The sequence below is a fragment of the Hippoglossus hippoglossus genome, chromosome 11, assembly GCF_009819705.1.
Source record: "Hippoglossus hippoglossus isolate fHipHip1 chromosome 11, fHipHip1.pri, whole genome shotgun sequence".
Taxonomy (NCBI): Eukaryota; Metazoa; Chordata; class Actinopteri; order Pleuronectiformes; family Pleuronectidae; genus Hippoglossus; species Hippoglossus hippoglossus.
Window position 1 is genome coordinate 13,824,771 of NC_047161.1, and position 14,019 is coordinate 13,838,789.

General features: G+C 42.2%; 1 protein-coding gene across 14 annotated transcripts in view; it reads left to right on the forward strand.

Moving 5' to 3' along the window:
- Positions 1-14,019, forward strand: part of adgrb2 (adhesion G protein-coupled receptor B2) — a 217,196-nt gene that overhangs the window by 104,787 nt on the left and 98,390 nt on the right. For all 14 annotated transcript variants that reach the window (XM_034599688.1, XM_034599694.1, XM_034599693.1 and 11 more), the window contains exon 4: positions 2,046-2,234. In XM_034599688.1, coding sequence (XP_034455579.1) covers positions 2,046-2,234 — 189 coding nt within the window. The remainder of the gene's footprint in view (positions 1-2,045; positions 2,235-14,019) is intronic.

Here is a 14,019-nt window from a genome sequence, read left to right on the forward strand (position 1 = left end):
AGCTCTTCTCCTTGCGCTCGGGCTGCTTCTGTGTGCACGATTTCTCCTCTGCTCTCAGATGTTTTTGTTCATCAAGTCCCCAACTAATAGAACGCCAGATGAAATGATGATGAAAGAAGTTTCCCCTCCCTGAAGCCGGAGCGCTGAAATCGGTGCAAAAGGAGGGTTTATACGAGCGTGAGCGCTGGGTTTTGAGTGAGAGCATTACAACATCTGAAGGCGTAATCAATAGGTGCTGCTCTCAAACAGAAAGACAGCACTCTTGAATAAAGATTTTGGGAAAAAAATCCATAGAATAACACCCAATCTAGCAATATCAAAGAAAGTGAAAAAGAAAATACCTGGATGGGTTCATTCCTGACTCATTCCACATCCTGTCACCAACTTTCTTGTTAGTTTAGTAGTTTTTCATAATCCTGCTAACTATAAACACACAAACAAACAAACAAACAAACAAACGCCAGTGAAAACACAACCTCTTTGGTGGAGGTAATTATTATACATTCCATTTCAGAGGCACTGTAGAACCCCCCGCTGCTCTACTGCTGTTAACCATTTGCGTTATCCAGATTAAAAGATTCAACATAATTAATAGGATTGGAAAAAAGAAGATTTATTCATGAGGCTGACATTTCTATATGCAGACCAATCTGCCTTATAGATACATGCTGCCTGCTCCGGCTACACCAGAATAGGTTGTATGCTAATTTCAGCTCCCTCACATATACATGCACCGCTTCTCAATGCTCCCCGCTACTACTGCGCGGAGGAGGGAGTCCCGACCGCGAGGGAAACCCCTGGCTCTGTCTTGTCCTTCTCCCCTGTTCTCCCCCCTCCCTCCTCCTTGCATCTCCCCTAACCCCCCCCCCCCCCCCCCCCCCCCCCATTCCTCCAGGCATGTATGATGAGCTTAAGCCCCATGACTCACGGCATGTTAATGAAGATGTAATGCGATTAACGGACATGCAATTAATTTGATTTCCTCCTTTGCCATGTGATGACTCCTCCATCAAAGGACACGGCGCTCATAAACAATTTAGGGAGATAGAAGAAGAGTGATTCAGCTCGTAATTTGGGCTTTTCAGAATTGCAACACTGAGGGAACAACGGGGCAGTCGCAACACGCTGCCTGGAGAACACAGAAAATCACTCACACTCGTGTCTGAGCACTAATTCTTGTATGGCTCCTTCTATACACATCGGCACAGACTCACAGGACTCACACACACACACACATGCAGGCTTTTAGGGCGAAAGCCCCTTCAGCAGTGAGATCACGCATTGTTACCATAATTCAACGAGTATTACCTTAAAACATGTGCCTCTTACATGGTCATCATGGATATTCAGTCCAGATTAATTCACATTATGGGGCATAAATAATGCAAATCACTTATCGGCCATATTCATACCATGTGCATTAACATCACATATCAGCCGACAGCATCAAGACACTGGACAATGAGACAGAATTACACAAGCAGAGCTCTCCTCCATCTCTCCAATGATCAATCTGGAATCTTAACTGGCCTCAAAATCTCTCTTCCAGGCTGGAATACAACAAATCATTTCTATAAGTACAACAAGTCTGTTTGGTTATTGTAACCACAAAGCCTTTTCCTCAGCTGTCACATTCTCAATTGTATAGATTATGGTTTTGTTTGTCGTTTTTTTATTTGCTGTTATCGAAGAATGTCTTAAAAAATCGACCAAACATAAATTGCCAACATAAATGAATAAAGCAAATTTGTTTTGCTGCTTTCGGCTGTGGGAAAAGATCTGATCTGAAAATCCATCAAAGACAAACGCCTCTTTTTTAAGACTCATATCATACACAATATATTTAGAACAACTATATAAACAGCAAAATACCATATAAAATAATTCATACTCCTTCCTGAGCCATGATCAATAAAGTTTAGATCGTCTTCAAATAACTCAAGGCGCCATTTCCCCTTGACCCTCTCCGCTCCGTACTTACATTTGCACCCAATACAAGAGCAGCCAGTGAGAATATGGATAATCATCTTCTCTTCCTACACCAGGTGACCCTGCAGCAGAGGAGTGGTCACAGTGGAGTGTGTGTTCGCTCACATGCGGGCAGGGCTGGCAAGTGAGGACGCGCTCGTGCGTTTCTTCGCCCTACGGGACGCTGTGCAGCGGCGCCCTGAGGGAAACACGCATGTGCAACAACACCGCTTCCTGTCCGGGTGACCCTGGGATCACAGGCTCAGGTATGTTGACCACAGACAATCAAATGGACGTAGACTCTTTGTCTGGAAAGTGAAGCCAATGCAGAGGTGCTAGGAAATTGTCGTCAAATGTCCAGCAGAGGGCGACTCCACTGGTTGCAATAAGAAATCTATTTCTATAGAAGTCTGTGAGAAAATGATTGGACTTCTCACTTGATTTAGAACGTCAGTAAACATTTTCATGCAGAGTTTATGGTCTCAAGTCTTCTTCAATACAGCACGATCTTCATTTTATTAATCATGATCACATTCTCATAATGGACGAGCAACAATTTAAGTCTTTGTTTTATTGCTAATGTGTTGATTTATCTTCTTTCATGTCTTTTGATTTCGTTGTTAAGCACTTTGCTTTGCTTAAAATTGCATTTTATGTATACAAGGTGCTGTATAAATAAAATGTATTATTAATATTATTATATTATTATTTAGAGTAAAATGGATACCATGTGATTGACAGCTAGAACTGTCCTATGGGTGCAGGTCGCAGATGTAGGTGGACGTTTAGTGTCCTCGAGCGTTCGGTCAGGTTCTCCCCTCGCTCCAAATATCGTTACTTCGGGTTTTCAAAAATACCAAGATGGCACTGGACAAAATGTCAAACTCACGGCTTCAGAACAACAGTTGACGTCACGGTGGGTTCTCACCAGGGAGTTGTTTCCTCTCACAGTGAGTGCGGTTCAGTCGCCATCTTTATGCAGTTTGTGTCACGCCGTTTACTCTTGGAGAAGCGAGGGGGAGGAACTTGCTGTGACTTTAAGTGTTTTTTTTCCCCCTCCCCACCTCTCCAGGGGGCTTACCTCACAAAGGTGCATGCTGGGATATGTTCCCAACTTGACAATGTTAAGAAAATAAAACGAACAAAGTCGAGCATTGTCGCAGGGTATTGCTCAAATATATATATATTTTTCAGAACATGGACGGAGATATGCGGCATGTGAATATTCTTCAGGTCTCAGTTTTATATTGTGTTCTGCTTCGGGAACATAACATGTAACAAAAAGCAGCTTCAAGCCGCATGCTTCCTGCTTTGCACTTCACTCACCCGTGGAGCATGTATTGGTCGTTTTACTGTGTGTTGGAAATAATCTGTAAAACTGAAGAAAATAATGACTGTGTGAAACAAGAAGGTAGGCGGTGTACACACACACATGCACACACTACCACACACAGCATCTCATATCACATGAGATCTGCTCAGGCAAAAAACAAATCTAACCATGGCGAAGCAGAAATGAGAAAACCTTTCAGAACGAGATCAACATTTCAATTTCAGTTCGCTCTACCGGCCGACCGAGAGAGAAATGAATAGAGAGAGAGGGAGAGAGACGCACAGAGACCGACATGACACCTGCGCTCCATGTCAGCAGGTCTATTAGACTTGCCACAGCTCAGAAGTTCATACTAACAGGCCTCTCTCTATCTTTAGCTCTTTCACTTTCTCTTTCGCCGTCGTTCTCATTCTCTCCAGCTGGTCCCTCTCTCCGCATCGTGTGTCATCTGTATGGATAGTGTTAATAAAATATTGATTCAACAGAGCGTAATTAGCCGATTCCTCCTCCGAAGGTATTTTAATTTACAGTATAAATATGTGCTCACGTGACCACACAATGGAATGCTGAGAATAATATTAAGAAAGATAACTACAGCCACGCTTCAATTTCAGAGGATTTATTTCAGATGCGATGGCAGCTCCCAAAATATATTTAACTGGTCGAATTTAGGTCTCGCATTCGCACATGCTCTGCCAGTCAGAGTGGGTGTATTCAGCTCGATCTGCCTGCTACAAAAAGGCAGAAGAAAGAGAAGAGCATCTCATCTGGGGTTTTTTTTTTCTTCTCAGCAACTCTCAACAACAAAGTCAGTCTGGCTTAAGTCACTGCAGCAACTTGTGCACAGCTCATCGTGAATAATGAACAAGGTCTGCTTCTTGTTTGAACGCCAGTTTTTACTGGATGAAACCGTGGAGCGCTGCCTCTGGTTTTGTGGCCCTGATTGCAGCTGAGGCGAAATCCCGTTTGGTCACGACACGTCCCTTAAATCCGCTGCTGCGCTGTTAAATTGGCAAGTGTTTGGCAAATGAATGAATGAATTAATTGCATTACTGAAGTACGCTGATATGAAATGTGTTTTACTAACCTTAAAAATTCTAATTGAAGTAATTCAGAAAATTTTTTCAATAGGATGAATAGATGAACAAATGGCTCAGCCTCCTTACCTCCATCTCTCTCAGGCCCTGTATAGATCTGTATATATATATCTATACTTTGATAAAGTCGAGCGCTATAAACTTCCATCCTGTCTCCAGAAATATGTCCCAGCGTTACAATATATATTCAAACTGGAACAGACTGTTTTGTGTGAATGTTTTCAATCGTGCCACATATGGTGTGTGTTCCCCCAGTGTGTGTTTATGCGTATCCTCAAAGTACCGTGTCTCTGTATCCACATGTGCATTATGTATATGTCTGTTGTGTAGATGTGTGCATTTGTCCCTTGTTAGTCATATTCATCGGGCAATTTAAGTGGCATTAGTTATCAAGTGCAGTTCAGTGAGTAAAATAATTGTGTCACACAAGGATGGTGTTCAGTGTGTGCATCCTCTGTCTGGCGGTGGGGGGGGGGCTTTGTGAGTCTGCATGAGCTTTCCATTAATGTATATATATATATGTACATTTTTAGCACTCGTAACCTTTCGCATCTGAGTTAAAAGGGATTGTGTTTACCGATGCATCCCAACGCCCCCTCAAAAAAACCCCACAAAGTGGAGAAAATACAAGGGAAGCGACAGGAAACATTTCCCTTCCCTGTCGGTGCATATGCTAATCTTGTTTTTATGCAAATGTGCCAACGCGATTTGTATGTCTAAGTGCCTCATTTTCCATTCTGTGTTGATATTAATATCCTCAGCCGCTCCTTTGATGGGATATTGGTTGCTGTGTTATGTTCCGTTTATTATTTCATTTTTTTTTCCAGCCCCACTCCTCTGATGTTTTCCTGACGTGGCTCTGGAGGGGTGTCGGGGCCACTCCAGGGACCGCCTGGATGGGATCGCATCAAATGCAACTAGACTAGGGAACGCGGGGGTGGTAGCCAAGGCACATTAAAGTACTTAATGAGCTTAATGTGATTGACTTTTTAAATTTTATATCGATCTATTTTTCGTACCGACACGTTTTAATGGTGAGCCACAATAATTCTAATCACAATTTCAACTATAAAACCTGAATCATTTGTTTTTTATATATATAGAGAGATATGTGTATAAATATAAATATAAATATCTGCTGATCAGATCATCACGCCAACTTCCTTATTTTTTAACATACATCCGCAGGTAAAATGTGTTTAACCAGCATCCTCCATTCTGTTTGGTATGCTGTTACTCACAAACACAAATAAATAACACACCGGGGCTACTCCCAGAAAGCTGAAGATTCCAGGTCGTCAGTCAGAGACCAGTGGGTCGACTGAGGTTTCGTAGAATCCAGCTTTTAATGTGCAGCTACTTGTGGAGACATTTCGGTCTGTAGCTGCAGCATGAGCGTTTCCTCACTTTTACAACGCTCTCTGTGGTAAAATAGTCATACAAGTGCCAAGATAATGGTAATAATATACTACCGTCTGCTTCTACACCTCAAAATCACAGCATTTGTTTGATATTTAGTAGCAGTTAAAAATATTGCTGCACATTTACGACCCTAGCACGCTCAAAGGGAGAACTTGGCTAGTTTACGTCACTGTCACGGGGACACATCTCACCTAATCCCGTACAAAAATCAGATTCGACTGTGTGAACTGCATATCTGCATCGTATAGGTGAGAGTGTTGCAAATCTTTTCCCAGAGCGTCCTGAAGTGGGGGGAGTGCCGTGTGCATACTTAGTTTCGTACCGTAGACCGGTTTGCCTGAGTTGTCTATTTGTTTAACCATTTATTTTTTTATTTGTGAATACGTTGAGACTTACAAGTAAGGGTGTGTTATGAGTGTGAGTGTGGGCGGATATGTCTCTGAGCATCTCTCCATGCATGCTCTCCTGTGTGTGGTGTGTGTGTGTGAGGCTGCATGCGAGTTAGGGAACATCACCGAGAAGTAGCTTGGACAGAAAGCCAATGAAGTGAAAATAGCCATTTTTTTCCCCCCTCCTGTTTTTTTTTTTCACGGTTAAAACTCCTAAATTAAGGTGATGCAGACAATCAATTTGAAGTAATGGTCTGACTCTTGACAAAGCAAACAAGGCGGTAATTGGTCCGGCAAATTAACTTTTTTTTATTTTTTATTTTATTTTTTACATACAAAATGATCTGAGGTATAAGGCTTTCATGCCCCGAAGCGTGCAAAGTAAAGTTACACCCCTGCTTCTGCTCTGTTTGTCTTCTGCTCATTTGCCGGGGATTCAGTGACATTTAAAACACGGTGTGGAACAATGGTGCATTATGAATATGGTGCCGTCCAGGTCAGTGCGTAGTCAAACACTTCCACACCACACAAGAGACAGAGGGGATGCAAACTAGGATGCAGACATAAAGTCACTGCGGACTTATATGCAGATGACACACACACACACACACTCATGCATAGTTTTACAGAATGCAGCCATGCTTCGCTATGGCGGCAGATGAAATTGCCCGTAAAGATTGGTAATGCTCATGATCAACGTGAAGCATGTGTGCAATTACGAGCTGTGCATTTCCAAAGCTCCTAACGACAAATTCAAAGCTGACAGTGTCACACAGCATACATCATTACATTTGAGTATATCTGACAGTTGCGTATAATTTAACGCGTTTAGAAGTCGCGCAGTCCTCGTTACATATACCGTAGGCTTGTTCTGGCGGGTGCTCTGAAAGTGTGTGCATATGTTAAAGCATAGCATGAGCATTTTATCTTCTCTTGTCTGTGCTTATTTGCATTTGCATCATAAACCCGGGCTGATGAAAGTCAGTCCGTGCTCTTCCCTTCCTGTACAATTTTTTTTTTTTTTTCTCTCGCAAAAGATGAAAATGCGGAGTTCATGAACCTGTTCGTGCAGCCGTGTGTTCTGAGACTCGGATCTGTCACTTGTTTGATTAGCACTGATCAGTTTCCTCCTGCTCCTGCCTGCTGTAAACATGCCCTGTTCCACCTCCCTCTGGGATTGCAAGTTGTTGCCAACATAGGCCATATATTTGCTATAATTACCATGTGCTGCTGTGTTTATGACTTAAAATATCACCTGATGGCCAATATTCACTCGGTCACCAATCAAGGGTGTGCTACTCCTAATTCCATTATCCGGAGATATGTTTGTCATGTTTTTCTCCTCATTAATTTGCTTATCTGCAGCTCTCTACCCCCTTTCCCCTCTCGAACTGATATATTCTTTTAATGTGTCTTAGTCCCAAAGCTGCCTCGAGCTTGATTTTATAGGCTAATTGATTGGCTCTGCGCAGTCAGGCTTCAGATAGACTTGTACTTAGTTTGAGAGATGGAGATTCGATTCGGATAAATAAGTAATGTCGTACAGGCAATTCTGTAGTGTTATTGTAAAAAAAACAAATAACTAAATAACAGAACTCTGATTGAACTGTATTTTTTTTCGCTCCGCTTGTTATTTTATTGTAGTGGAATCTGTTTGCCTCCGTCTCTTGAGAAGGTTTCGCAATTTGGAATGAGTTACCCCCCAAGAAATCTGCCTGTACTTTGAGGATGCCAGTTATATTTTATTATTACCATGATTTATTCAGTTTGATTCAGTGTATTTTGGAAATGTTACATTACATTTACTCGTTTGGTAGACGTTTTTATCTGAAGCGTGTTACAACAGAGGGGTAGCACTGAAGCTGCAGTACTGTAGTAGACAGGGATGTCACGGTGCCAGAAATTTAGTAGTCGATACAGATGCCATGAAATTTCCACGATTCTCACTACCCAATTCAATACCACGGCAAAAAAACAAAAACAAAACAATAAATCCCATTTACTTCAACACAGACTCCCTTATAAAATATTTGAACATTCGAAAAACAACAGTGTCTATGCCCCCCCCCCCCCCCCCCCCCGCCACCCGTGAACAAGTGATTCTGCTCTTCTCCAAACACCCACACGCAGATCGATCTCCACAGTAACCCACTGAACTCACATCCGTGTTCCTGGATAGGTTGGGGCATCGCTTCTTATGCAACAACGACGTTAAATCACCATGATGCATCGTAATCTATGGAAGGACTCCCGTTCGCAGGAGCATGTATGTGTGTGTGTGTGTTTGTGTTTGTGTGTCTGCTTGTCTCTCGCTCTGTTCAAATATGTGCCGCATGAACTCCAGAGCAAACCAAACAAACACAAAGCAAACCCTATGCACTGCACTGGTCCCTAGAACCTCTGACCAGTGACAGTGTCCACCGTCGATGTGCAGAGCGAGCGCAGGTCAGTGGAGGAGCAAGGAGGCAGGGTAGTAGGGCACAGGACAAGGACACCGGACACGCAATGTGCTCCTGCCCCGATGCCAAAGCAGCAGCGGCAACCATCCTGCAGCAGTGGGTCGGTGTTGTTCGGCACCTTCCGGCACTGTAAAAATATAGCCTGTGACATTATTAGAATTTTCGGTGTCGGTTTCGTGAGATCTTGAAATAAGCACTAAGTGAAGAATCTTTTCAATTAGACAAAGTATTGGAGATCTGGTAAAGGGGTGCTCACTAAGTGCACAGTAAGTGCTTGTTCGGTATGTTAGGGTGTTAGGAGAGGAGGCGTTCTTGAAGATAAACTCGCACGCTCTTCCTCTGAGTCTGCATTGTGCAACTTTCCTTGGAGGAATGCAATGGCTGAGAAAGAGCACACACCCGTATGATTGAGTTCAAGTAGATGGATGCAGACGACTCAGAAGTCGCTGTGTAGGCATGCAGCAGTGACTTGGATTTGATTCATACAGTCATGAGAAGCCACTAGCCAGCGGAGGTCGATGAGCAGCGGAGTGATGTGACCTTCTTAGCTGATTGAAGACTAGATGAGCTGCTGGGTTTCAGTGTCCATAAAGGGAGTCCCACCAGGGGGGGCTTTGCAGTAGTTGAAGCAATAGACCAACCACGGCCTGGACCAAGTGCTGGAGTCAAGTAATTGAGACTAAAAGACGGATACATGTTCATGACACCTGACACGCAGGTTTCTTGCCACCCTGTTTGGGTTGATAGATAAAGAGGTCATTTTGATGTTGTGTTTGGGAGATTGATAGACTGAAGGTCCTGGAGAGGTTTAGTGGAAGGTATGGAATGACAAGGTGTGTTTGGTGTCATCTTTTTGTTCAGTTCCTCTCTGCTTCAGCTCGCCACATCGGCCAATAACTGCATTAAAATACCACCTTTCCAATAAATTGATCCAATAAATTCATCAACTTGACTTGATCTAATTGCGATTGGTCATTTTTGGCTACAGTATGACTTACACATTTGGAAATGATTGGCAACCCCAATATTATTAAAAAGTTCAGGATTGGGTTGCGCCAACAATTTAGAACCATAGTCCACTCTACTGGATAACCTGTAAAATGTGGGTCTGCACCTTGAAACCTTAAGAAATGCCTTATCTAGTTATATTAAGAAACTTATGTAATTACACCATCGAGTCAAAAGCAATAAATAATGTTAAAATGTAACACAGTTTTCTAACTTAACAGTTAAAGGCTCCGAACAATTGTTTAAGCTTCAATTATTTTTACATCTTAGTACTTTATTAGAGCTTTTTCTACATACATGAAAAAGTTACAGTTTTAGAGTGAGCAGTATTCAAGCAATTTAGAATGAGAAGGAAATATCAGAGTATGCTGGTAATCTTTTTTTGATCATTTAATCTAATGTTATTAGCAGTTGTAAATATTTTGTGAAAACTAATCTCCCTGTTTAAATTGAGTGAAATGTAAATTTCCACTTAAAAGACACTTTTGTGATGCTTGAATTTGATGTTAATAAGCAGAGCTGGTGCAACCGGCTGGAGTTCAGTAAGACCCACAAATGTGCTCACTTGAAAAAGCATTTCATCTATAAAAAAAATTGCTCATCATCTTGATAAAACCCTGATTTTTTTTCTGCCTTTCTTGCAACGTACAGCCACTTTGTACTTCATCTTGAAGACGTATTGATCCCATGTTTTGCTGATATCTCAGTATTTACCAGCTCTCCATATCACCATACTTTTCTCCCTCTCTCTGCCTTCTCCTCCAACTCCTCTGAGCCTCCCTTTACAGAGTAGACTTAATTATTTATCGCCATGATTTATTTAGCTTTGCTCAACATAACCCCAGCAATCTCCATCCTGCTGTTTCTAGCTTTCTTTCCTACCCTCCCTCTGTCCTTCCTTCTCTCTATATCTTGCTTTCCATCCCTCTTCCACCATCCTTCCAAATCATCAGTCTCTTCCTTCCATTTCTTTCAACGTAGCTTCATCTCCTCTGTTCTCTCGCTGAACCTTTCGAAATAACCTCCTCTTTTTCTCAGCCTTTGTTTGTCATTCCACGTTCTTCCAAACTTTATGAAATGTTTAGCTTTTTCTACAAAATGTACTCAAAATGTCCTATTTTTTGTCTTGATCATCTCTTTTAATTCCCTGCCTTCACATCAGTGATTGACCAATTTTGTTATTTCTTTGTCTTTTCCATCTTTGTAGTAGCTTGTTCAACAGAAATGTTGCAGTCTTTTACCTTTATTCCTCGTTCAGACAACTCCACACTAGTGTCTTTGTGTGTGTCTGTGTGGATACGATTGTGTATCCTCTCGTACGAGGCCCAATCTGCCGTTGTCATGTAGCGGAAACACGGGTAAAGGAGCCATGTTGCTGACGGAGCTAAAGTTCCACTCTCAAACACACATTCATTATCTGCAAAGTTTTCTTTTTCCTCCAACTCCGCCGCTCATTTGTGCTATTCTGATTTATCTGAACTTCATGTGCTGCTAAAATGGGATTTGATGTGCAATAAAAGAGGAAAGAAAGCGTAAGGGAGAGGCGGGGGGGGAAGAGGAGAAACATTCTCTCATGCTTTAATTAGTGTCTGAAGTCAATGGAGTGCTTGGATCCTCTGGTTCGCTGTATATTATGACCGAAAGCTCTAATCATTTCAGAAACAAACTTACCACATTCATTTCCTTGTCATGACTTGAGCTGCATGACTTCAAATGCAAGAGTGTCCATTCCTAACCTCCATTTTCTTTCATGTATGAACACAACGCAGCTTCATTCTCAGTGTCGCTTTTCCTTCTGTAACTGGAATGATTTGTCGAGGTCAGAGGGCCAACTCCTTTATGTTTTATTTTTGAAGGAATGTGCTTATACTCATTTAATCTCTCATGTTTCTCTCATTCTCTAACCCTCGTGCCTGCAACGGGATGCTCCGCCCCCTTCCCCCCCGACCTACCTGTCTCCCTCCCTCCTTCCTCATCCCCCATGTTGTGTGTGTGTGTGTGTGTGTACGTGTGTACGTGCGTCGTGTTTGTGGGCGTTTGCAGTGCATGGGCTGTGGGACGAGTGGTCGTCATGGAGTCTGTGCTCTGTCACCTGTGGGCGGGGCTCCAGGACACGAACCAGGAAGTGTGTGAAAGGAGGCGAGGCCGTGGCTTGCGGACGGCCCGACATTCAGACCAAACTCTGCAACATTGCTGTGTGTCCTGGTTAGTACCATCCCCATTTACATGACTCACCCACCTGCTTTCTTTGTCTCTGCCTATTCGAGCATGACTCTGTCTTCTCTTTGCTTCATGCAACTCACAAAAATTCAAGGCCAAACAAGTTATTGTCGCATCCCTTCAATTTATAAGCATGTGCGATCGTATTTTGTGTTATTCCAAGGCTGCAAAGCCACCATTGTGGGCAATGACTTATAATCTGTTCGAGCGTTACTGATGCACTCGGTTCAGCTAATTAGATTACTGTATTGTCTGATGTAATCACCCGTTTTGTGTTGTTGTTATTTACTTGTAGCTACATTAGCAGTGTGGTTCATGGGATTGTAATGTCGGTTGATTGGTGGATCAGTCAGTTGGTCCACCGCTTTGGTCCGGATTTAAATATTTCATTAACCAAATAGGCCCTCAGCAGAGTGCATTACTCTGCCAAGAGGTCCGTGAAGTATTTGCCTGGGAAATTGGTGAAATTTTCTAAAATCTTGCAACGTCAAAGAAAGTGAAAACTATTTCTGCGGATGCATCCCTTTACCCAGTTCTGTGCCAAAATTAAATAAAAATAAATTAAATTAGTTCTTTATTGGCCCATACCCCAAGTGAAAGTTTGAATCTGTGCAATACTTCAGTTTATTAGCAAATACCTGACAACTAATAGCATTACTATCAGCCTAAGATGTATGTTGTGCTTAGTGCTAATTAGCTTATGTTTGCCTGCTAACATGCTAAACAAAGGCAGCCAATCTGTTGAATATTATCCTGCTGATGTTTGCATCTCAGCCCCAAAGTACAACCTCAGCCTTAAGCATGGCTGGTTTGCATTTGACTGAACTGTAACAAACAGAGCACATATTACAACGCAAATAAAAACTCATTTAGGCTTCATTAATGTTTATCTAATTTGATGACAAAAGGTAACCAACTTTCACAGAGGCATCAAAACTTACAGTTCAGAAAATGTTGAGCTCTTTTACCATCCATCCCATTCTGCTCTCATGGTATGACTGCAGCATAGCCCCCCCCCCTGTTTCCTGTCTGCTCTGATTCATGCCCACATTTCAAACTCATTGAATCCTCCTGTTGGGTCATTGCTGAGCAAAGCCTATTGGTTGGACTTCCAGGCTTCCTCCATTGGCTAGGGTTTTAGATTGCTGAGGAGTCCCACAGTGCATTTCTTTGGCTATTGTCTCTGAGATTACCTATTAGGCCGAAAACCTTGTCAAGAGCATCCCCATCTAATTTGGTGTCGAGGGTAAGTCAGGACTTTTATTTCAATCTGCTTTAGACTGTCCATTGAAACTACTTTATCAGGCTGCCATTGGAGTGGAATAGGGCCGACCAGTGATTGATGAGAAGTCTCAGTGGATCGGACTGCAGGGCTGCTTTGACCAACAATTTCTGTAGCTAATCACAGAGCAGCTTTGTAGATGGAGACTTTTTATTGCTTCCTGAAATGTAAATACCATGGCATTTTAAAGGTGCTATTTGTGAGTTTTCTCTGCCATGGTTTCGAGCCGGGATTTGGTGGTGGTGATGGTGGCTTCATCGATCACTGCGTTTACAATTCCGAGGTTTTACATGGCCTCTGGGTCTTCTTCAGCACAAACTGTACGCCTCAGAATCCAGAAGGGACAAGACTAGTTGGCCAGGCTAGGGCAAGATGGTTATAATGTAACAAAGTAGTATGGAAATAGAAGCAGAAAAATAAAAACTGATGTTGCTTTCTATTGCTGGACAAAACACTTTATTAAATATATTAACCTTTCTGCTAGATTAGTGAGTAAAGAGCTTCTAATGCTAACATGGCTATGTAGCAGTACAAAAAATATGCACGTTGCTCCTTTAAGATTTAAAATTGTACTTTCGGCATATGCATTGATTGTGTGCAATCTAATTCTAGTATTTCAAGTGTCCCTTTAGAAAACCACTTAGTTGGAGAGCACTGACATTAGGAAGGAATATTCATTTCGCTGATTTAATTTGTTGGGTGCTTTCTCTGTTGGCAGAATATAAATGGTTTCTGCATAAAGCTGGAATAATGGCATTAATGGACACAGATGTTAAAACACAAGACAGTTTATAACAGCATTGGAGGCTGCAATAACCTTTTTATTCCTGAATTGATTTCA